The sequence below is a fragment of the Stegodyphus dumicola genome, chromosome 6 (genome assembly GCF_044657685.1).
Source record: "Stegodyphus dumicola isolate Sdum_Otavi_A_Nest chromosome 6, ASM4465768v1".
In the NCBI taxonomy this organism is placed as follows: Eukaryota; Metazoa; Arthropoda; class Arachnida; order Araneae; family Eresidae; genus Stegodyphus; species Stegodyphus dumicola.
Genome location: NC_140773.1, coordinates 166,260,212 through 166,286,109, shown reverse-complemented (window position 1 = coordinate 166,286,109; position 25,898 = coordinate 166,260,212). Strand labels below are relative to the sequence as shown.

Genomic DNA, 25,898 nt, shown 5'->3' with positions numbered 1-25,898 from the left:
ATTTTCTGTACGTCCAAACAGTAGTTATGAGTCAAGGAGGTTTACATTTTATTTTGCATTATTTTAATTAACTAGCTGTGATAAAATAAAGTAGCTGTGATAAAAACGTAAAACCTCGCATTCACAGTACGGGTAACTGTTGGGGTGGTAAGTAGTCGATAGAAGAATGTAATTAAGTAATCATCAGCTCTCTAACTGTTATACTTATAATTTCTCTATCAATATCAAAGTACACGATGAATGTGTACCTCCGAACTGAGAAACTCTGCAAATGTAAGGAATGGATGTGATTACTAATTATTTGTATTATTAATTCATTCATTTTAAATAATATTTTTGTACGAAGTTATCATCATGGAACAAAACAAATTTCATGTGTGATAATATGCTGATTATATTTCATTCGTTTCCAAAAATATTCTGATTTGCTCTAAAATTATATTTAATATTGTTTAGAGATTTGCGATGCATCCGTAATACCATTCATGCCAATCTCATGTTCACCTACCTTCTCTTGGATGTTACATGGATTCTTACGGCTCACCTGCAATCCAGCCAGGAGTATGCAGCCAGTCGAGTAAGTAATATCCTTTCGTTACTTGTAGTTGAACAGGAAGAAACAAGATAGATGTTGAGCTATGATGTTAAGATCTCAAGTAAGTAGACATCTTCTTTGCCTCTAATCTGATCTGATGTTAAGATCTCAAATAACTAGACACCTTGTTTGTCCCGAATCTGATAAAGTTAATAATAGGTCAAGAGCTAACTTCGTCAATTTTATTTTCCTAAACCTTATTTAATCCTTAGCTGATTAAATGTCAACAAAGATATTACTTGCGTCTAATAAAAGTAAAGAAATTTATAAAATATAAAACTTATTGAGAGGAAAATATTTCGTTGGTTACTGTATGAAGAATAAACCGTTCTTCCCTGTGCAAGCTCTTGTGGTGTAAGTGGGTGCTCTTGTGGTAGGCATGGCTAGTTAGCAACTAGAAAATCCGTGATTTGAATCTGGAGGATAACAGTTAAATTTTGGCATTTCTCATTTCAAAACACCTAACAGTCACTATAATACTAAAAGGCAATGAGTAGTAACTTCCCTATATCTAGATTTGGTAGACTGCTTTTCTTGCTTTTCCTTGGTCGTTTTTAAAAGGAAGAGAATGTACTAATTATTGTACTGCTCCTGTGCAATTTCTTGCAATATAAATGGTTAGTGCGTCTAATTGGCAGCTAGAAGATCCGTGGTTCAAATCCCAGCAAGAGCACGGTTGATTATTACATCTCTCGCTTTGGGAAACCTAATAGTCTTTACAAATCTTAATAATATTATCTGCAATAATATTATCCAGATATGAGAGCTTTAAAGCTTGATGTCCATTGAGGAAGGCTGTATAGTGTCCGCATGCGCATATATGTAAATTTGAACTTATGGTTTGAACTACTGTAGTCATTTGTTACTAGAGTTATTTGAACTATCGAGACTATGTAATATTCTGTTATTGGTTCTATTAAATATCAGTTCTTTGGAAATTTTCTTCCTTACCGTACTTTGTCTCATATTAGAAATAAATACCATAGTAAAATTTAAACTAAAAATGATTTATTTGGTTCTACTTTAGTCGGAATCATAGAATAAAAAGAATTAATATTCTTGTGTCTTTCTTGTTTGTAAGACCAAACCTGATTAATATGGCACAGTTTATATTACTTCAAATACATAAATAATAAACTAAAAACCATTTAGGTGTGGTTTTGGGCTAATTTTTCCTCCATTCCAGGTTCTTTTGATGAATATTACTCATACGCATGGATAGAGAACGGATTCTAACTTATCTTAGTTCCAAATTCTAAATGGTTGTCGAATCTCTTAAATCTTTTGTATAAAAAGAATAAGAAGAAAATAACTTTTATTAAATATTAAACATTTTTAGCTACAGCAAAATTCGATATCTTTTTGAATGGAAAACAAATTTTAGAAAACAATTTTAAAACATAATGTATGCTTATCAAAATATACAAATGGTATTTAATGAAGGAAGCATGTAAATAATTTTTTCTCCTTGAGATACATTTACTCAATTTGATGAAACAAGCTATTTGAGAAAAAACTTCAGACTTTTTCCATGTTTCCCAAACCTTTTCAAATCAAAGCAAATGTAGAGATGAAAGTCTATTTAAAGTGTTTACGAAAATAAGAAGTAAGCATGGAAGTAAAAGTTTCTTCAGAAATCTAAGAGTGTGGTAATCAATGTCACCACGATATAGGTCTACTGCAATTGTAACAATTGCATTGTTTACGTAATGCCCACTTCTACTAGTCATCAATAAAACTAATTTTTACAAAGTTTTGGATAAAATATTTAATGAGTTTTACTTTACGATTTGAAAGATTCGCGAGACGAAAAATGTTCGAAGGTTCTGAAATTTTTATTTTCAATATCTTCCAAGGTTCATAGGATTCGAGAATCTGAATGTTCATCTCTAATTACTGTAAGTACTCTTTTAGGATCATGTTATCTTTGGGCACATAAACTCTACTAGATCCTACTAAGGAACCTGGAGACATCTTGCACAGGCTTAAAGGAAACCAACGCAGAAGAAGAGTAAAAATAACCCTTTATTATTATTCGAACTCTGAGCAGAAAAAGGCACGTATTTCGTGCTTACAATAACACCGATAACTTGCGGTGGAACTTAAGAATCGTTACACAATCAATTCAAGACTAAAGAGTAGTGCCGGACTAGCACTTTAAGTTAAGGCTAACTAGGTTAGCTCGACAACCTACCCGGCGTGATAATTATTTAAATGGTCAAAAAGGCGTATCAGCAACTCCGCGTAACAGCAAGTACGCACTCGTAACGTGCGATGGCTAGCGAACGTTGAGTAGTTCAGAAAAGATAACAAAAATTTGAATAATTGGTTAAGTGAACTAAGGGAAACCATACACACTTAACTGTGATTGTTGATTCTATGAATGCTGCTTCCATTCAATTACGGGCAGCCAAAAGAGTGCAAACGTTGTCGCTAAGAAAACTGCTATGAGATGTATTATCCGGATTCTTGTTATATTAGCTATGATTTTCCCACTTAAACATCATATGTATATTCATTAATACTCGATTACTCTGTAACTTCTGGTTAGGCCTGAAATTAAATGATAACCAAAGGAAAAGAGAATGTAAAGGCTTAATTAGTTAACCCTTTGCGGCACGGTGTGCCCGGTCTGGGCACACCTAAAAATTTCCTTCTGTACGCACAGAAAAGTTGAATGAAAAAGGATTAATATGTTACTCTGAATCTTCTTCATTTATAGTAGATGGCATCCCAACAGAAACCAGTCCATACATTTTAGCCCTCTTTAGTTTTTAAAGATCCTCATTTTTCAAAGAAATCTTTCATATTTTTTTAGGATATAAACGGAATTATTTGAAGTGAAATTTCTATGCTATTTTCTTGGCGATATGCTAATCTCCTTATTCTATATTAGTTTTAAATTTTTACCTTGAAATCTTGCCTAAAACATCAGATGTGGAGTGGCATCACTAGGAGACTAGGAGAAAACCAGCAACCGTAAATTTGTTTATCTGCAGCTCACCGGTCAGCTCTTTCATAATAGAAAGGTGGGTCCACATTTGTGTTTCATTTCCTGTTTTTCTCTCTTTTGGGCGGGAGGGGAGGATCGTTATCAACTAAGAAGTTGCTGGGGTGATTTTCTGAAGGTCAGGGGTAATTTTATCAGTTAGCTGTTTGGTTTTTCACTAGAGCAGTTTTCTTTATCCTTTTCGCTTTCATTCAAAGAAGTTTTGATAGCTTTGAGTTGTAGACTTTTATTTAATTTTATTTTATAGTTTATAATTTCTAATTGTAGCTATAATATTAGCTTATTTTTTTCGGATTTTTAATTATTTTCCAAATAGATCGGAGAAGGCTGTCCGTTTCTGAAGCACTGAAAGTGCTACACGAAAGTACTACACACTTCAGATAGTGAATCTGATACGGATCCCGGTACATGTGCAGAACATGCAATGTTGGGCTGTGCTTTTTCAAAGGTGGTATCGCTTTCTTCGAAAAGTACCACCTAGAACAAAATTGACGAAAGTGTAAATATGAGATGTAAATAACGTAACTATCATATATCCAAGTTAGTTTTTTTCATTTATACGCATGTAATCATCATATAACCAAGAAGAGCTTTTTAGGGGATATACAGTAGCAAGACTTCCCGTGGCACACCCTGGGTAATGCTAAATCTGCTACGATATTTAGAATCTAGTGTTTTTTAATTGTAAGCAAAATCCTTTTACCTGCTTCTCAGCAATGCTCGTTTCAGCGCTCTTTTCGAAGATCTATTAAATCAGTGTGTCCGCTTCGGGCACACCCACAGAATTAAAACGTTAAGTGCTATCTTCACAAACTTTTACCTGTGTACTCTTCCAGACCTGATTGTACTGCCTATTTTCGGGGGGGGGGTCGAAATTCCAACTTTAAAAGGTAGTGTGCCGTAAAGGGTTAAACTATGCACATTTGGGATTTGTTTTTTAATTTCCGATTTTGTATCATTCTGACTTCGATGCTCTAGATCTTGAATATTTACCCTTTCAGTTGAAACTCTTCACTTTACTCTTAAGTTCAACAGATTGAAAAAAAAGTTTATTAATTAAAAACATATTTATAAAATTTTCCTATTGTCATTTTTGTATTACTATTTTTCTATGGTTTATTTGACGGGAGAGTCAAAATCTAAAAATTTCTTAGAAAGCAAGATTAACGTTTTATTTAATTTTCCTAAAATGATATAATTAAAGCTAATGAATTATCAGCCTGATCTCTCTCTAAAATTAGATATTCAGAAGATTACAGGCAGTCATTCGATATTATCCAAAATGAGTGTTCATATCACTAATAGAAAGTAATAAGAATAATATACTCACAAATAATTAATTTCTGTTAATGTTAATGGAACGCTTTGAAATCCTTCAGTTTGTTAATAAAAAATTCGTTAAGTTTTACAAAATATGAAACAAATAATAAATCCATTCCAGATTCCAAATTTTGGTTTCCAGACGCCCATATTCGAGTGGAAGACTACATTATTCAAAATTTTATGTCTCTAGGCACCGTTCGTTTTTACAGTGCGAGAAACATACATTCATTCAGATTCTTCATTATTTATTTTCTTTAAATATAACGCATGGCTATAATATTTGGTGGTAACAATTTGAAAAGTGATTTAATCTTTTATAGTGAACCAACGTAAAATCCCAAAACAAAATTAATAGCTCTTCTAGGCTAACGTCCTTTGGGCTCAAAAGAATGTCTAGAAGTGTGCTCAACTCTTGCATTGCATTCTTTATTTTTTAAACATATTTCTTCAATCTGAAAATGTCTCAGATATTTTCTTGTTGTTAAATTGTATATTATTTTTCACCAACAGGTTGCTTGTTTTTTGACCATTTTCCTCACTTATCTGATGGGCACCAATTTCTTCTGGATGTTTGTCGAAGGTCTTTACCTTTTTATACTAGTAGTGAAGACATTTTCTGTGGATAACATCAAAATGTTCGTGTATCTCCTGATAGGATGGGGTAAGCGTAAATGCATTTTACAAATAAATTTATTTTAAAAATTCAAAATTTATCTATCTGTTATATTGTATTTATCACGTGTTGTTAATAATGTATTGGTTTTAAATGAATAGATGAGTCTTTTTGATCATACAAACTGCTCTGTTTTAAGAATCCAGAACTACGTTTTATAAAAATAAAAAATTAATAAAATTAAAAAGTTGAGATTCCAAAGTAAAAATATATTATACTTTATCCGAAGTGTTAAATTCTTTTTGACATATAGAGAAATCTGAATGTTTTTCCAAATTATATTTCCTTTGAAAAAATAAATTAAAAATATTATAATAAAGTAGCTTTTTGACACTTTGCTCTCTGAACTATTTACCTGAAAATAAAAAAAAGGAAAGATATCCTTAACATTTCACTATTTTTTACGTCGATGGGTTTCGAAATGCCATTTTTCGCAATTTACAACCCAGACTAACATCTTTGTGAATAACTTTCAACTGCATAAGACACTATATATCTTTGTAAAAATGAAAGAACATCGTTTCCTCTTCGTCCTCCACATCATTTCTCATATATCAAAGTTACTTTTCAAATAAATGTTCTTCTCCATTCATTCTAAGTTGCAGTATTTATTAAGTTCATACTTTTTGGTGCATTTGGATGAAATAACAACCTATACGAGTTCCTTTTCTCTCTATTATCCAAGTTCAGAACTTCAATATTTTTCTTATCAAATACATAAATGCATAAATGCAGTACGTAAAACTCGTCATTTTCATTTTTAGATTTTCATATTCCATATCCTCGAGTATCTAAAAAACGTTACATTCTTCTTTTGAACTTTGTAATGCTTTACTTTTTCCCATTCCCATTTTTAAATTTTACTTTGAATGCACCTTTGACATATAGTAAATGTAATCATAACCAGTTATCATTAATTTTTTTAAATTTTTCCTTGAGGTAAAGGTCTAATAAACATGATCTACTAGGAACTTCTTGCACTAGGAATTGTAAAATAAAATCTAAGAAACTGTAACACTTAGAATAAAATTCTAATGGTAATCATTCTGAAATTTAAGTGCGAAAACGTCAACGAATATAACTTTGAATCAATTAAAGCAGTTTAATTATACAACTAAAAATATGAGATTCATTTTAAATGATACCATGTTACATAATATGTGACATAGTATGTATATCACTAATATATTGTAAGGATCCTAAGTTTTACTAACGTTTATTTTATTTTAAAACTGTACTATCACTTCTTATTTTCTACTTCCGGCCAGAATTAAATGCATTAACTTGTTTATGCAAATTGTCTTGCTAACGCCAAGTACTTAAATTGTGGCTTTTTGCCAAGAGAGAGAGAGGAAGGAGTTATAGGAAGCAAGCCGCTTGCCACTGTAGTTTTACGAGTTTTCACTCTGTTGCTGGTTGCGTTTAAGGCCAGAGGTTTAGTCCTCTTGATAATTGCAGAGGTATCGTAGTTTTAGCAGCTCGGCGTACTACATACGTACCTTTTTTAAATAAAGGCCAATCTTAGAGCTAGGCATTTGCATACTAATTCAAAGCTAGTTTTTAGTTAGAGTTTTAGTTAGTAGTTTTTATATTCTTACGTTCAGACCACAAGTGGTTGGTCTTTGTATTCCGAAGCTCGGAAAATCCTGTAAAAGATTGAAAATAAAGGGTTTCGTATACCCTTCCTGCTTGTGTTGTCTACTTCACACCTTCTTGAACATAGCTTGAGTAAGCTCCCTATTCCGATTCAGCACAATTCATGTTTCAACGCAAAGCAAGAGAAACACAAATCCTGACAATATTATATTAGTGAATTTCCTATAATAAAAAAACATGGAAGCTCTGAAATACATTTAAACATAGAAATTACTTTTCAACAGACCGTTTCATAGTCAACGTTTTTCATAGTCACTTTATTATAGGTCGTTGCTTCGACCTATAATAAAGTGACTATGCTGTATCACTGGAGACAGATTGCAGCATTTCTATTGAAAGTGCATTGAAATGTGTTGCGTGTCTTTGCTATAGTAACGAAATGATGTCCTACAATGAATAATAGTTTGGAATGCAAGCCCTGAAATGATTCTGTGTAAGTTAAGTATTCCGATCACAGGCATAAATAGTATGCAATGGCGTGCGTGATATTATAAAACGGTTGTAAATTTGCTAATAAAAGTAACATATTCAGCGAGATACAATTTATTTCTGTAGGAAATTCTTATAAGTTTCAAGCAATGAAAGTAAAATAGCAAAAAATCCAGCAACTAGGGTGCTTCTTAAATATTCCTAAAAATAAGAAGAGACGTACACTGCAGAAGAAAAGGGGTACAGTTTTATATCTTCCGTTCTACTGGGCCGATTGACGAAATTCAACTTGCGTTTTTCATGTCTTGAAAACGCGACCAAGGATATATATTAGATTTATATTGTTTCAATACAGGTATTTTAACACAAAATCGGACTTTTTCTGAAATGACGAAATTCCGGTAGACATGTAGGAGGAGGTTGACAGGCTGCAACTCGTCGTCCAAGCATGTCCCACACGTGCTTTACTGGATTCAAGTCCGGTGAGAATGCGGGCCAGTCCATACGGGTGATATCCTCCGATTGAAGGCATTCGCTTACGATGTTTGCACGGGGAAGATGGGCGTTGTCATCCATAAACACAAATTGTGCGCCCATGGCGCCCCGAAACAAACGTACTTGTTGTTCCAGAATGACGTCCCGATAGATTTGGCTTGTCATGTTTCCAATTTGAACATGCAGGTCAGTTCTGGAACCAGAATAATTCCATACCAAACGAGCACTCCTGCACCACCGCAACGGTGTCGTTCAATGATGTTTTCTTGGTGATAACGGGTACCTGGAGCTCTCCATATGAAAGTCCGGCGAGAATCAGACTGCAAGCTAAACCTAGACTCGTCAGAAAACATCACGGAAGCCCACTGTTGCGGTGAATCTGCCTTGAAATCATATGCAGCCTTGAAATTGTCTTACTGCCTTGAAATTGTCGTACCTGTGGCTGAACAGAGCTGAGGAGACAGGTCTGAGGCTGTGCTCCGCCTGTTTCTTTTGGCAGTAACTGCCAAATACCGGTCCTCATTCGGCGTTGTAACTCTGGGGCGACCTGTGCTGTAACGTCTACTCACATTACCATCATCTTGGAATCGTTGCCAAAGCCTGGAGATGACACTCTAGGCAATTCCAAGTTCGTTCGACTTCCAGTTGGATACGCCCACATCCCAGATGGTCAATAATTCTACCACGTAAAAAATCATCCAAATGCGTCCTTTGTGTCATAACTATTCGGTTATTGCACTGAAATGCTTATAAAGCGCCTGCGAACAATTTTACTTCTTTGCCTGTATTCCTTATATAGCACTCTCTTACACTCTCGTCATTGTGACGTACCATCGGTGTCATCTGGTTACTTCCTGAAATTTGCATATGATTCTTGAAGAAGTGTGTAGGGATTTTACAGGTGATATATTTATTTTAGAGTTCGATTTCCGCGTGACTCCGAATTATCCTTAATTTGTGGACATGTGTGTGTATATATATATATTAATATATATATGAAACGATATATATATATATATATATATCGTAAATGTAACTGTCAATTTAGAAGAAATGCTGCCGAATTGCTTCATATTTTTATCTGTAGAATGTTCTGTCATCGTCTTACAATTCTTAATCTCAGATAATACTTCACATAAGTGGTAGTAACTCATCCTTTAAATGCAATATATTTGTAAAGAATTCTTTCAAAAATGAAATGCGAAACTATTATTATAATTAAGTTATGTTGTATTAGAAAGGTTCTGTAAGATCTGTAAGTTCCATAATGAAAGAAATTTGCTAAATTAAAACTTCAAAAAGAATGATTTTTACATTGCCTTTCTATCTAAAAGGATATGTGTTACTTGATTCTAATATACAAAATGTTTCTGATGTACTTTTATACAGAGTGATTCACTACCAGACAGACAAACTTGCAGTGTGTGTAGGGGCTACAGAGACCACTCAGAATCGCATAGGAATGCAAGGTCGCAAAAGCCGTAGTTGCGAGCTATGGTGCAAAGAAGCAGAGAAAAAGAAAAGAAACAGCAACACATTAATGGGACAGAAAACATTTTATTGAAAGGTTGTACTACAACAAGTGTTCGAAATTACTACCAGAAGTCGTGTGGCAGGCCTGATAGCAGCGCTGCATGTAATTACTTATGTTCTGGAAGTTCTTTACGTTCCTTACGCATGTCACGTATCCTTCCGGAAGCTACAGATAGTCGAGCGACGAGGTCTTCAACTGAAGGAACGGGCGTTTCTTCCACCACACACCGCTGACCAAAGGTTACGTCGACGTGTAGGTGGACATCAGGTGAAGGAGCTCCCTCATTTTGATATCACATGGAGCGGCGCATCGACGGAGGAACCAGTGTTGCGTCAAGAAGTTTGGGCAGGACTTGTTGCAAGAAGATCAGGCATGCCCTACGGTCCAAATGACTGGGAAGAAGGTACTGTCCGATGAGGTAGTCTCCAAGAATGCCGCCCAAACGTTGACCGAGAAAGGCTCTTCAGCTGCACGTGGTTGCGTACGATGAGGGTTCTCCAAAGCCCACACACATGAGCATTATGCTGATTGAAGGTTACCTCACGTGTGAAGTACGAGTATACTTCATATGTGAACAATACGGACTCATGTGCTGTCTGTAGCACTCTGTTGCAGGAACCATGTAGCAAACGTCCTCCGGATAGGATAATCCTCGGGCTCTAATAATTGGACTCGATGAAGATGGTATGCGCTCATTTGGTTTGCTGTGATTATCCTCCAGACAATGGATTGAGTAAGCCCACTTCTTTGGCTATCGCTTTAAGTATTCGTACTTGGAGTGTCTTCTGCCAGACATACGACCACCTCCTCATTACCGGGTGTTCTCGTCGTTCGCTGTTGATTCATTGTAGCTCTCGTTAAACAAAAAGTCTCACGTATCCTTCTGTTTACACTTGCGAAGGCTGTGTGATGTTAAGCACACTTTTTCGGGTAACGTTCCTACAACCGCCGAGCGTGTTACTGTTACAGTCCTCAACTCCATACGCGATCATTATGTTGACCAGTTCATCGCTTGAATATGTATTCATCCTATTACCTGTGGAAACGGATCGCGGTTCACGCAACCTTCCGTTCAGTGCCATCTACTGCAAGACTGCTGGAAGGAATCTTCCAGAACGTAAGGTATTCCATGCAGCGCCGCTGTCAGGCCTGCCCGACTACTTCTGATCGCAATTTCAAACACCTGTTGCAGTACAACTTTTCAATAAAATGCTTTCTGTCCCATTAATGTGTTGCTGTTTCTGTTCTTTTTCTCTGCGTCCTTGCACTACAGCTCGCAACAACGGAAATTGCGACCATTCACTCCTATGTGATTCCGAATCGTCTTTGTACCCCCTACACACCGGGCAAGTTTGTCGGTCTAGTAACGAATCACCCTGTACATTTATTTTCAGTTCTAAGTATTCAGCAGTTCGGCTGTTTAGACTTGGAGTAAGCTAATTTTAATAACCGGTGTGAAATTTATGTGCTAGTATTAAACATCACTCCAAGTCGCTAAATTGCTTTTCTCCGCCCTCACAAGAAGTTTATTGCTTTGGTTGTTAGGTAAAATTACATCTTAACGAAATAAAATCCGTGAACACGATCATGTCTAAAGCAGGAAGGACAAGAAGAACGAGATAGTTCTAGAAACATTCCTTATCAAGTGTTGCCTCTAAGAGAAGCATAAGTTTATTAGTTTTTCTTTTACATGTTTCCGTGCTTAGCTGATTTTCGGGTACTGATATTTGACGAAGTATAATACTCGTATCTTTAATTTGGATTTCAAATTTAATGAGTCTATTATCTATTAAAAACTTTTGCTGTTTAAAAGCAACAAATACGCTTCCTAGTAAATATACTGATGGCCATCCAAATTACAAAACGAAGAAGGACAAGAGATATCAAAACAAAATTTATTTCAGAGATTACACATAGTATCAGTGTTAGTTGATTTGAAATGCAAACTATTTTGAGGAAGGAACACGAAAAATTCGATAATAAGTGTTGCTTCCACGTTTGTCAATAACCACTGCTATACGCCGCGGTATCGCGTGTGTGGCGGTCCGCTGGCCAAGGTTGATTGCTCGCCTGGTGTGCCGTGCTTTCAATGCTTCTGGCGTTGCCTGCTGGTGGTGACATCTGTGGCCCGAAATCAGAAGAGAAGTGCAAGAGACCACGGTAGCTTCGGGTATAGAACTCGGGTCTGTTTCATGTCTGTGGAATTTCTTACCACTAGCACAAAAGGACTTCTATGCGGTAGGTTTAAGAATTTCGACTCTTTCAAATTTTGAGATCACTGACTAAATTCGCGAACGTCATATATCCTCTCCCAACAGCTTATTGTTACGTTGTTGGCCTGCTGAGCTGCATTCATTGGACGTGGCTAGTTGGGCAGGTTGAACGCTTGTGGAGCAAAATGTCGTGGTTGGGGCGAGTGATGTAGTTTGTCAGATTTTTTTCAAGCCACTGTGGTCGAAAAAGTCGCACAACCCCGAACCATAAATTAACATTGTTCGCGCATAGCCACAGTGGTGCCCCTTCTACATGACAGGAACATGCAGCTCCTCCAAGCACCCACCTGAGAAAAAACTGACAAGCTAGGACACTCGTGCCACCCCCGGCGCTTTGCTCCATGAGTGTTCGACGGGCCCAACCTGCTAAGTGAAATGAACAGAGATGAATCATTCACATCAAACGCAGAGCTTAAAACACGATAACAAAGTTGTCCCTCCTCATTAGCATTTAGCTGCTGGGGATGGATACGCAGTGACTGCGAATCCAATCAACACTCACAAAATTTGAAAGTGCCCGAATTCTTGAACCTAGAGCATTGGAGCTCTTTTGCGCTAATCGTACAGAATTTCGCCCGCATAAAATAGACCCGAGTTCTGTACCTGAAGCCACCGAGGTCTTTTTCCCCATGCTTCTTATTTCGATCCACAAATGTCGCTACGAGCAAAGCTCCCGCCAGAAACATTGTAACACGGAACACCAGGCAAGCAATAATTCAACCTTGCCACGGACTAACGCTTGCAAAATTTGAAAGAGTAGGAATTCTCGAACGCAGCTCATAGGAATTCTTTTGCGCTAGCGATAGAGATTTCCGCCCTCATGAAAGGAGCCGAGTTGTATATCCGAAATCATAGAGATCTCTCGCGTCATCTGTGAGATCTGTGACATCGGCGACCGCCACGAGCAAAGTTACTGCTAGGTACACCGAGAGCACGGAACACCAGGGGGTAAAATAAATCAACCTCTACCAGCGGACCGCTACAAGTGAAAGAGGGTATGTTTGTTTTGTTGGCGAATGGCAATCCATGGAGCTCCCAAGGCTAGGCGTTCGCAAATCATTCACCAGACATGTTAGATGAGCGATAGATCTGGAGAACGGACAGGCCACGGTAGCACTGCGATATGGTGGGCTAAACCCTAATCTTAAGTGCAAGCGAACTAATTTGGATTCTGGCCGTCAAACGGAAGGGAGAAAAGACAGTTAAGATCCAAAAAAATAAAATAACTGGTTAATTAACATAAAGGAAACTTACAGTTGAAGGTAAGAAAAGCAATGGGAGCCTTGCGCATGGTCCATTGTAGTTCTCATCATTGTATTTCGAAGCACAGCCACTCACATATGAAACAATTCCCAAATACGGATTCATCCTTGATCCTGAATTCAACAGCAGAAAGCTGCCTTTCTGGTATAGCCTTGTTCAAGACCAACTTGCAGTCACTGCATATTAGAAGAAGAGCCAATTTAATTAAGAATTTCAATAAAATATACAGTTTTTTCTCCCAACATCATACTTCGTTGTATCTTCACACTTGGCACAACAATCAAAGACTCAAGAAATACAACCCTGTTAGCTTAGCAGAAACTTAGAACCTGATCTCTCGGGAGGTTGTACCTCTATCTCTAAAATCCCTTACTGATTCCTCAGTGGGACTACCGAGAGTTCTCTTCCACTTTGATATGAAATCCACTGCAAACAAACAAACTCACCATGAAGACCTTCTTATACAGATGGCTCTGGAAATTATTATTTGCAATCCTAAAGATGCAGGTCTATACTCACGGTTAGTGGTACAGAAAATCGTACCGGCAGAGGTATTTTTATTAGGGCCCCCCACTTTGAAGCTACGATAAAGCAACGCAACGCTGACCCTTGCTCTGTCTTCAGAAGCGAATTAATTGCGATTAATGTGGAGCTTGATGCTGTCATGATTGTGATTTTGGAGAACAATGGATTTTATTGGACAGCTGCAGTGCACTACAAAATCTTGGTGGCTGTTAATCCGTAAACGATGAAACCAGTTTATCTAGTCTGCTCAAACTGAAGAAGATCTCTCAGACCCACGACGCCCACCTCCAATGTATCCCATCACATGTTAACATTAGTGGTAATGAGTTCGCTGACTAACTAGCCAAAGAGGGCAGTGAGAACGAAACGGTTACTATCTTTTCTCTTACTTATCAAGAACTTTACTCAAATGAAAGACAAACTGAATATATTATGGCGTATTCCACCTACGCACTAATGGCACACAGGAACATCCCCTGGCTCTCTGCTGGAAATCGAATGTGACTGTGGCTTCCAGACTGCTTTGGCTTAGACTAACAAGTGGCCACCTTAAATGTCTTTCCTTTGATAGTGGCAGAAAAATCCACCGCGCTTGCAAAACATGCAGTGACCATCCGGTTTCACCGGATCACATACGGGGTTGCATCTGACTAACATCCGATCCTCTTATTGATATTGATTTTTTGGTGATCAACAACCTTCTGAGGCAGATCTGACATATGTCTGATCTTTCAACGATAAGCAAGAACACCAACAACAGTTCTCATTATTCCTTGTCAACATGATAGGGTCCGAGATGACATCCGACCTAATGGACTAATGTTATCCCGATGAAATAAAAGTGACTAGCAGACACTCATTTACTGAAACAATTTACCGTTTAACATTACAAGTCATGTTATGCTACATAAAATTCTTAAAGGCGGACAGCAACTGATTGCAAGCTCGCGTAAAGTATAGTGGCAAGAAGGCTCACTCTCTCCCCACCTAACTCTGTTCTTGGCGAAACCGCCACTACTTAAATACTTAAGCGTTAGCAAGTACAATTTGCATAAACAATTTAACGCGTTTATTCTAGCCGGAACTTTAAAATAAGAGAGGACAGTAAAGTTTTAAAACAAAATAAACGTTAGTCAAACTTAAGATCCTTACAATGTTACAGAAAATATTACATGGCACACAAGTTCGTGCTTCGTTAGACTCTTACATTATTCACAACGATTTTTATCTTGTCCTGCGCGTTTAGCGTATTTCGACATTTAGCATTTGAGAGAGCGGCGAAAATAAGAGATAAATGATAAAGTAATAAAATTTTTAAAAAAGATTAAATAATAAAGAGTCCATTGTACTCTAAACGACTCTAGCAGACACCGAATTTTGTGTTACAGACTGCATTCGTTGTAATATGGTTACGGATGTGGCAGTGCACTTTAGAGGCGCTATGCGCACTATATGGCAGTCTTCTTGTGGAGTGGTGAGATGAGGTGAATGCAGTTGTTCCTGTCCGTCAGTCATTCCCTTCTGCATCCACTTATTCCATATTCGCATGACTGTCGCTTGGCTACGTCTGATATGTTGACCGATTTCTCGGAAGGATAATCCGCAATCTCTCTAAGCAACAATTCTACCTCGGTTGAACTCAGAAACATGCTCAAATACTGTAGCTGTACACACAATTCTCACGAGAGATCAATTTACGCTGTTCAAAACGGCAAACGTTTTCCATTTACATACGGATTGTAAGAAGTGCTGCAGTCAGCCATGATGTGCGCATGAGCTTAAAACATAATTATATGTATATGCCGCCGCGGTATACACATAATGCAAGTTTCATGCTGTTTGTATGTTTTCTTTATGATGTTTCATTTTGAATGACCAGCAGCTTATATGTTTTACTGTAGGCACTGTAATAATGTATCTAATTAACGTAATTTAAAATATATTTTGCCTAGTATTAAAATATATTAAAATTGTTAGCTGAAACTGCTTAGTATTAAAATATATTAAAATCATCAGCTGAAGCATATAACAATTTTATGAACATCTGATAAATTTGTTGTAATTGATAAAAGATGTTAATGACGACAGATGTTATGCAATTAGTACAGAAATCGGTTTTCAGATTCCAGTGCCCTTTTGCCATTGAATTCGACGATTGGATGTAAGCACAGAATATGTTTCCAGTTTATCAAATATATAGTTTCAGAGATTCGGAAATTTCTATATTCCTAACTTTTTCTAATCTAACATTTTCCATTTACTTGCTTTTCTATGCAATTGTATCATGTGATTACTTTTATTGTTAAATATTATACTTAGTTCAATAGTTAGCTGTCAGATCGAATGCAATCTATTTCATATACTGTATGCTGCCTGGTTATTAAACTTTAGAAAAGATCTTCCGTATTTGAAAAAGTCTAATTATTGCCTAACATACAATTTTACCAGTTTGTTTGTAAAAGGAATCAAAAAGAACAACATTTTGTGAGTAGAAATTTACGAAAATTCTTTAAATAATTTTTAAATCAGCTACATTATGTTTCTATGGTTAATTCATGTTTATCGTGTAAGCTTTGCATCAAATAAAATGTCTCAATTCCTAACGTTATATAATGAACAGAGTAACCATTCTAAAATAAATCTACTAAATCAAACATTGGCATTATTTTTAATTCATTAAATTTTTATTTATCTCTGTTTCATGCATTCTTGGCACAATTAATGGCATATTTAATATTCGGCGTAATTATGGCATAAATGGAATAATTAATTTTTAGAACTTTATTAACTTGTGATTAAATTTCGAAAATTAAGCTACAAATAGAGGCCAACCTAAATTTAACGCTATCTTTCGATTTAATAGTGATTTCATTGATTCTGCCAAAAACTTTAAAAAAGCAGCGAAAAAGAAAGTTGTATGTGGATTAATTTTCCATTTTATTGCAAGATTGCATCATATCCTCTCTTAATAATCCCTATGAATATCTAGACAATTACTTAAAGGATTGGCACTGTTATATCTGAAAAAAAAATTAATTTAATCTTTTACATTTAACTATCTTTTCTCTTTCAACTGACTGCTTGGTGCCGCGACAAAAAAAAAAAAAAAAAAAAAAAAAAAAAAAAAAAAAAAACCAACTACTAAACTTTGTACATACATAATCAAAACTTTTAAACTCTACAAGACATCAAAGAAAGATATCTTTCCTGATGTTTAGGTAGAATCACGATTAATTATGCACATCCACAACAAAATCTTTAACAGGCTATCTCTCACTAAATTAAAACTAATTTATATCTCCAACCTGAAAACACATAAATTTCAGTACAAAATCTAGAGATAGCCTTAAACCCTTAACACTTCAAATAACACACAGAACTCTTCAAACACCAGGGAAAGATACAATCATTCAATTAAGAAGTCTACTCATCAAATCAAAACAAATTCAGTAAATGGATCGTATAGTCACCAACACAAAACTGATTTTTTCCTACTACCGCAATATGAGTACCCAGGTTCGGTTGAGAAACCATGTTTTCGTAAGGATCACATGGGTGACCTACAGTAGACCACGATTAATACACAAAAGAAACATACAATATTAAAGATAATAAACACATTTATTGAAAATTCCCACACATTATAATTTAAGATAGCTGGCCAGACTACCCCTACAAAAATCCTTTAAAGTTATTCATAGTTTTTTTCAAATCAATCTCATATTTAACATTAATTCATTAATACAAAAATCATAGCGAAACACATCACAGTTCTTAATCATTTTAAGCAGGAACTCATAAGAGATTAAATTCATTTAAAAAAACTAATTTAGAATAAATCATATTGAACATAGCACTTAAACATTAGAACAAAGATTCACTTCCTCCAATTAGTTCAATTAACTTCAGACTATTAAACATTAAATAAAAAATTACTTTCTCAGCTAGAAATTTGGTAAAAATATTCAATTTTTATCTACTTAACATGACAACTCTTGCTTTAGTATTAAACATTTCCAAATTTAAAAAGATTATTTAACAAACTAAAACACCAATGAAAATAAAAAGTCACTCACGAAATCCGCGGACCACCTTTGAGAGACTCAGGGAGCTGCCCATATCTAGTCACAAATCGCCGAAACAATAACTGCCAAATTTTCATCGTTGTTTTCCGGAACCGGAGCCTTTTCATAGTTCCAGTTCATAGTTTTCAAATTCCTCCGTCAAGCAGCACTTTAACTCAATCAACTTCCCGTTTTCGAAGTTCCACTGAAGATAAGAGAAGGATGACGAAACTGGAGACAAAAGACCAAGGCAGACCTCAGGTGATGACGACCTTTCATATTTCCATCTTTTCTAAAGCAAAATAGAAACTCCAGCACGAACGAGCAGTTCAGACTGTTCCACAAATGGGAAAGAAACATCAGCGACGAAATTGAAAATAATAGGCCGCAAGAATTTGCCGCCGTCAACATGTCGAGCATCCCCATTGTCTCGGACCCTCCGTACTCAGATTCTCGGAGATAAAAACTTAACTGTATACCGCGGTCGACCCCCGAAGAACCGCCGCGTTTTTCCTCCGCTCCATCCCAGCACCTCACTGACCGCGGCCGGCCCCGTAGGTGGCCGCCGTCAAAGTAGCAAACCCGCTAAGGCTCAAAAGAAATCTGCTAATAGTCTTCTCTAAAAATCTCTTTTTTTTTTCAAGTCCAAAAGATCTTCCTCCTTTATCCGTGCAACGGATTAAGAAACCTCGGCAGACGCTCACCAAGAAACGCCTCAAAATTACTATTGGTTCAAACAACACTAAAATTAAAAATTTAGCCAATCTTAAGGAAACCTGGACTCCCTTTCGCCAACTAGAAGAAAGGTAATAAATTGCCACTGAAATTCTCAGAAATTCAGAACTTTCTACAAGATGACAGACCCTTTCTTTCCCACGCAACAGAAGAATGTTTCCAACCTATAACTCTGTCAAAATATCGCCGCCCCTTAGAACTATTCGCCTCTGAACGAGAAAAACACGTGTTTTCAACCCCCCGAAAAAAGGGGAAAATGCAGTTGGACAGTGACCTCTAACCTCCAAAGAAGCTTACGCGTGAGAAACGGAAATACACCCGCGCCCTTTTAACTGTAACACAATTCTGCCAAACTTACAGGAGCTTTGCCGTAAAGTTTAACAATATTAAATATTATACATTAATTTAAAATAAGCTCAATACAAATTCATTAAACACAATAAAATAATATAATAAGTAAGAATACAATATGCACAGTAAAATAACACGCAATAATACATCAGACAAAATACACAACAAAAATACATCAGAATTTACATAACAGAAGGGGAAAGAAAAGTGCTGAAAGGATTTCAGGAATATGTCATCAAGAATTCAAATGCATTAAGCCAAAATGCAAAACATTTTATTTATTCTGAAATGAGCATGTATCGTGTGTAAAGAGATAGGATAAAATCTTAGGTTACTCTTTTTCTGTAACGAACAATTTATTGCCATACTATTGTTGCCTAGAAAATTTATCAAAGGCTTCAACAATATTTTTCTTTTTAAGTAGTTTTTCCCCCCTTAGTTTCTTTTCTTACAGTAATCTTTCATCCTAATGGGAAAAATAAATTCGAGCTAAAGATTTCTCTGTAAAAATAATATATTTTATTGTTAGTTTAGGAATGGAAGCCAAATGGCTAATGTTTGAAATCCTGAACAAAATTAGCATATGTCGATTTTCATTTATCGATTGAGTAAATGTGCATTATTTGTTTCAGAACTCAGAAATTTAGGAATTATTTTTCAAAAATGTTGTAACTAGTGGGAAAAGAATAGAATATATGCATTTATGTCTTTTATACTATTTTTATTAATTCCACTTTACCGACTTATTATGAGCTAACATGTTTAAAATTAAAGATTTCAAAAATATCCATTTACAATTTTTGATCCTAAGATATTCCAATCCAAAACCGTGTTCTGAAATTTACATTTCTTCTGCATTTACAATAACATCATTTTATATTACAACTTTTTGAAGTAGATTTTATTTTATAAATTCATACTTTAAGTTTAAAATCCCTTAAAAAGAGAAACTACATATCTATACATCACGTTTTCTCAGTTTTACCAAAGTTTTTCCTCTTTTGCTTCTTTTTTTTAAATCTTTGCTTCAATCTGTTTATAGCAGCAATTATTAGTTATAATAAAAAAAATCCTAGGACTATTTGCATAATATATTCATTTGTTCAGGCTAACACTTGTAAGGATCCTAAGTTTTACTAACCTTTATTTTATTTTAAATCTTTACTATCACTTCTTATTTTCTACTTCCGGCCAGAATTAAAAGCTTTTAACTTATTTATGCAAATTTGTCTTGCTAACGCCAAGTACTTAAGTTGTGGCTTTTTGCCAAGCAAGAGAGACGAAGGAGTTATTAGAAGCAGGCCGCTTGCCATAGTAGTTTTACTCGGTTGCTGGTTGCCTTCAAGGGCAGAGGTTTAATCCTCGTGATAATTTTAAACGTATAGTAGTTTTAGCAGCTCTCTGTAATATATACGGCTTTTTGTTAATTATTGGCCAATCTTAAAGTATCACTTCTTATTTTCTACTTCCGGCCAGAATTATAAGCGTTAAAATATTTATGCAAAGTTTGTCTGGCGAACGCCAAGTATTTAATTTGTGGCTTTTTGCCAAGCGAGAGAGAGGAACCAGTTAGTCGAAGCAGGCCGCTTACCTTAGAAGTTTACTCAGTTGCTGGTTGCCTTTCAGGCCAGAGGTTTAATACTCTTGATAAATTTAAACATATTGTAGTGTTCACAGTTCTCTGTACTAAATACGGCTTCCTGTTAATATAAGGCCAATCTTCCACGTTTATTATTTCAAAGTTAAGAGTTTAGTTTTATTTTTATATTTTTTACGTTTAGACCACAAGTAGTGGGTCTTTGTATTCCGAAGTACGGAAGTTATTGTAAATAGAGAAAAATAAAGGGTTTTGTATACCCTTCTCGTGTATCCTGTCTACTTCCCACAGTTATTGAACATAGCTTTAGTAAGCTCTGTGTTCCGAGTCAGGTCCTTGCATGTTCCCGAAGAAAGTAAGACGGAATAATTGAACCTGATAACACAACCGGGCTAGCATAACTACTTGAGATGGGCGTTATGATCTTTTTACGTAACATATCTGGAATGTGCCACTCTATAATTTTTTCTTTATTCTTATCATATCGATATAGTTTACGGCGAACTGGCAGTGAATCTCCGGTGTCGATACTATGGTTAGTAACTTGAGTAAATCCGGGAATATCACTAAGTAACGAAGCAAATTCACTTGCCACCCCTCGAATTTTTTGTTGCTCTTCCTTAGGCAGGTGGTCGAGGTTTAACTTCGGTGGTTCTGTTTTTTGTTTCTGAACTGGTTTCATCGTCAGCTTAAGGGACGCTTCGTTAAAATCCAGCGTTGCTTCCGCCTCTGAAAGAAAATCTATCCCTAAAATGACATGTGCTTGTGAATTTTTTACGATAAAAAACATGATCTTTACTTGTTCGTCCTTGATACGAATGTATAAGTGTATTTTACCTATGCATTTGCGTCTTTCTCCCTGCGCAGCTAACACTGTCGTATTATCCGAATTATATATGCGGTGTCTACGGAAACACTTCCTAAAAATCTTCTGCCACACAGGTACACTACGCGCCTGCATCCAGGAGTGCGGTGGTTGGGATGTTATTCACCAAAACTTCAATCTTTGGAAGAGTCAAATTTTTCACCATAACTGTATTTAACTTGAAGGAAGAGGGGTTTTTTTGGCCTTCGGATTTCCTCCCGTCAACAGAAATCCGTTTTAGTTTAAATTTTGTTACTTCCTTTCCATGCCTTCCTTCTTTTTCCGCTGGCCTTCTGACTTCTTTTCTGGCTTACTATTGAACTGTCGACGTTCGGCGGTTGGTTTGGGATACTCGGGTTTCCTTGCCCACCGATTCGCTTTGCTTCCGTAGCCTTGTTCTGGACTTTGCTGTGATCTTGGCGCACCAAATTGGCTTCGTTGCTCATACAGGCGTCTTCTTTCAATGTCCGCCGTTCTTCTACTTTCAAACTGGACTGCTAGCTCAAATAACTTTTCCAGTGTAGTAGGATTCCTTAATTCAATAAGGTCTTGTACTTGGGGAAGTAACCTCGGCAGAATCACTTGGATTATCTCAGGATCCGGACGGTTTCCATACAAGAGTTTAAAGACGTGAATTTTTCTTAAAATAAAGGTGGAAAGATTTTCGATTCGTTGCTGATATATGCTGAAGAGTTCCGTTTCTAATCTTGCACGATCTCTTACGACAGGGAAGGCTTTTACTAAGGCAGTCTTAAAATTTTCGTAAGTATAGGTGGGACTTCCCGCTTGATCCAAGAGGCTTCTGCCTATACATTTGAACCAATTAAGCGCTGGGCCCCTCAAAGCGCTGGTAGCTAAGGTGACTTTCTGGAACTGATGTACTGGATACAGCATGAAGTGGCCATCCAATTTTTCCAAAAAACTGGTTACTGGTGAGTTTCCATTGAATGTTGCTTCTGGTTTTATCGATGCGCGCATGGTCTGGACGATGTAACCAAATCCTTCCAGGGCGGCAGCTGGCATTTCTGGATTCTGAGCCGCTTCTGCAGCCACCACAGGTTCTTTCTGAAACTCGGCCATGGTTATTCTTGTTCGTTGGGCGCCACTATCAGGACTTGTGTTCGTCCTTACTTGCTTTGGAAACATTAACTTTCCTGACTCAGAACAGGGAGCTTACTAAAGCTATGTTCCATAAATTGTGAAGGAGACAATACACACAGGAAGGGTATACGAAACCCTTTATTTTTCTATCTTTACAGAGATTTCCGGACTTCGGAATACAGAGACCAACCACTTGTTGTCTGAACGTAAGAATATAAAAATATTAACTAAAACTCTAACTAAACTAACTTTGGATTAATATACAAGTGGTAAGTGAATTCGAGGGCTGGTAAGTGAATTTGCTTCGTTACTTAGTGATATTCCCGGATTTACTCAAGTTACTAACCATAGTATCGACACCGGAGATTCACTGCCAGTTCGCCGTAAACCATATCGATATGACAAGAATAAAGAAAAAATTATAGAGTGGCACATTCCAGATATGTTACGTAAAAAGATCATAACGCCCATCTCAAGTAGTTATGCTAGCCCGGTTGTGTTATCAGGTTCAATTATTCCGTCTTACTTTCTTCGGGAACATGCAAGGACCTGACTCGGAACACAGAGCTTACTAAAGCTATGTTCAATAACTGTGGGAAGTAGACAGGATACACAAGAAGGGTATACAAAACCCTTTATTTTTCTCTATTTACAATAACTTCCGTACTTCGGAATACAAAGACCCACTACTTGTGGTCTAAACGTAAAAAATATAAAAATAAAACTAAACTCTTAACTTTGAAATAATAAACGTGGAAGATTGGCCTTATATTAACAGGAAGCCGTATTTAGTACAGAGAACTGTGAACACTACAATATGTTTAAATTTATCAAGAGGATTAAACCTCTGGCCTGAAAGGCAACCAGCAACTGAGTAAACTTCTAAGGTAAGCGGCCTGCTTCGACTAACTGCTTCCTCTCTCTCGCTTGGCAAAAAGCCACAACTTAAATACTTGGCGTTCGCCAGACAAACTTTGCATAAATATTTTAACGCTTATAATTCTGGCCGGAAGTAGAAAATAAGAAGTGATAGTAAAGATTTAAAATAAAATAAACGTTAGTAAAACTTAAGATCCTTACATACTTCCCGCCAGAGTTAATTAGTTTGAAACTGAGGTCTAAAACGACCTTGTTGAAGACTTTTAGCTCTAGAATCTAACGCGAGGCCAATCTTTTACAAACATTTTTCGCTAGAAACTAGAAATTTAAAAGAAAGAAATTTGTTTTTACAATAGCAGCTCCCAGGACACACAATTTTTTTTCATCTGTACTGCATCTAAACAGGAGCTTTTATTCAAATCTGGTTCCTTCCAGAGATCTGGAAGGGAAACTAGTTTAATGAAATGTTACACAATGAAATGGCAAGTAACATGTATAATTATATTTCTCTTAACATTCTTATTTCATTCATGACTATTTTAATTATCTCTCCCCGTACTCTCTGACATGTGTTGTAAAAGAACACCAAACACGAATGTGTTTATGCCTACGTGTTCAACACTTCCTCCTAAAATCAAAGCACTAACGTGTTAAAAATTCAACATACCAAGACCTCGTAACACACCCTAATTTCAACTCTAAACCCTGAGGTACTATTCTGAAAGTGGCTAACTCTGAAGTGTAGCGTCAGAGAGCCTAAATACATTCATTCAACCTTTAACACATATTCACCATGATTTGGTCTTTTTACAGTCACACGAATAACAAATTTTTAACATTACTTTCACTTTTACCATATCACGGTATTTCTTAACATTTGAAATAACAGTTCACATTGTATATAAGAACATATTAACATGCCGTTAATTTTATACATTTGACAACATACATTAGTAGTACATTGTTAACTTCTATTCTTTTCAAAGCAAGTGCCAATTCTTTCTACATTGAAATACTACATTTCAAAAAGTATTTCAGACTAAAACTTCTTTCTTGCCAGAATGTTTTAAATAAAATTTATACAATAACTTTTACAATATTTAAGTATTTACACATCGCTATTATACATCAACTTTAGTTTTACGCGCGAGTAATTGAAAAACATAATACCAAAATCGGTAACAACTCATTTCTCGCCCTTTTGGCGATAAAGGTAGACCTCGCATGACGTAAAACTTCTTGAAATCTGCCACTTGCTGTAAGAATGAAAGAATAACTTAAGTTTGCAAAGTAACATAAAATTTTACTTATCTTTGTGATATTCGGACATTCTTTTCTGAGCCCAGTCTTGGAAAGTAGCGTAGATTCTTGTTTGATTTATCCTCCTTCGTGTGCGGGCTCGCCCTTCAGTGCCTTCCTCTAGAAGCTTTCTTTTTTTTCCAGTTCGGTCACCCTTGAATACCCTCTTTTTCGCCTCTGCCTGTGGTCTTGGCCGTTTGATGGCAGCTGGTCTTGGCGGAACCGGGACACTTCTTTCTCGTTCCTGCTTGGACCTCGTTGCTGGCCGTTGAAATTTTCCTTGTAACTTTTCCTCCGCCGCTGGTGGCCCTTCCGCAGTTCGGCGACATTTGCTGCGGAGAGTCCTGTCGGATGAGTAGATCTTCCGTTTTAGAGCCGGGTTATAGTTGCCGTCATTTCTCCTGGCTCTCTTTGCAGACGTCGTCCTTCTCCCTTCTTCATTCTGGGGGTGTTCGTGAGCTCTCTTTTCTGGACGGTGGAACGGCTTCTTTTTCTTGCTACCTTCAATTTTCCCGCGGGGAAACTTTTTTTTCACTTGCTCCTGCCTCTTAATGGCTTGCCCTTGTACTTGTCGTTGTTCCACCTCTGGAGCTTGTGCCTGCGGTGTCTGCCGTGCCGGATCCTGCAAAAGATCTTTGAAAATTTGCATTTTATTACGATCATAGTAGGGTTTGATTTGATCAATATTTGCGGAACAGGTTTCACCATTCCTGGCTTTTAACACTACTACAGCGTGAGTTATTTTTTCTATGACATATGGTCCTTCAAATCGTGGAAAAAAATTTGGCAGTTTTATCTTCTGGTGCTGAAGAAAGAGAATGCTTAATTTTTAATACTTCATCCCCTACTTTATAAGTTACCCCCGTCGTTTCAAGTCATAATACAGCTTTTGTTTTCTCTGTGCTACTTCAGTATTCTTTTTTGCTTCTTTAATTAGTTTTTCTATATCACTCATTTTAAATTCTGGGGCTCTTTGTTGCACATAAAATAATTTATCTAACGGCGTTATAATCTTTCTGCCTAAAAATAACTCAGGAGGAGTTTTGCCCGTTGTATCAGGTTTTGCGGTCCTAAGGGCGAAAGCAAATTCATTGACATAGTTATTTCAGCTTTTATGAAAATTTTTAACAAAACTACGGATAATTTTCACTATATTTCTATTGACCCGTTCCGCTATATTTGATTGCGGCCGATACGGGACCATTTTTAAATGACGTATGCCCAGTTTTTG

General features: G+C 36.5%; 1 protein-coding gene across 3 annotated transcripts in view; it reads left to right on the top strand.

Moving 5' to 3' along the window:
* LOC118184571 (diuretic hormone receptor-like) overlaps positions 1 to 25,898 on the top strand; it is a 413,066-nt gene that overhangs the window by 249,576 nt on the left and 137,592 nt on the right. For all 3 annotated transcript variants that reach the window (XM_085819142.1, XM_085819143.1, XM_085819141.1), the window contains 2 exons: positions 457 to 577; positions 5,439 to 5,589. In XM_085819142.1, coding sequence (XP_085675268.1) covers positions 457 to 577; positions 5,439 to 5,589 — 272 coding nt within the window. The remainder of the gene's footprint in view (positions 1 to 456; positions 578 to 5,438; positions 5,590 to 25,898) is intronic.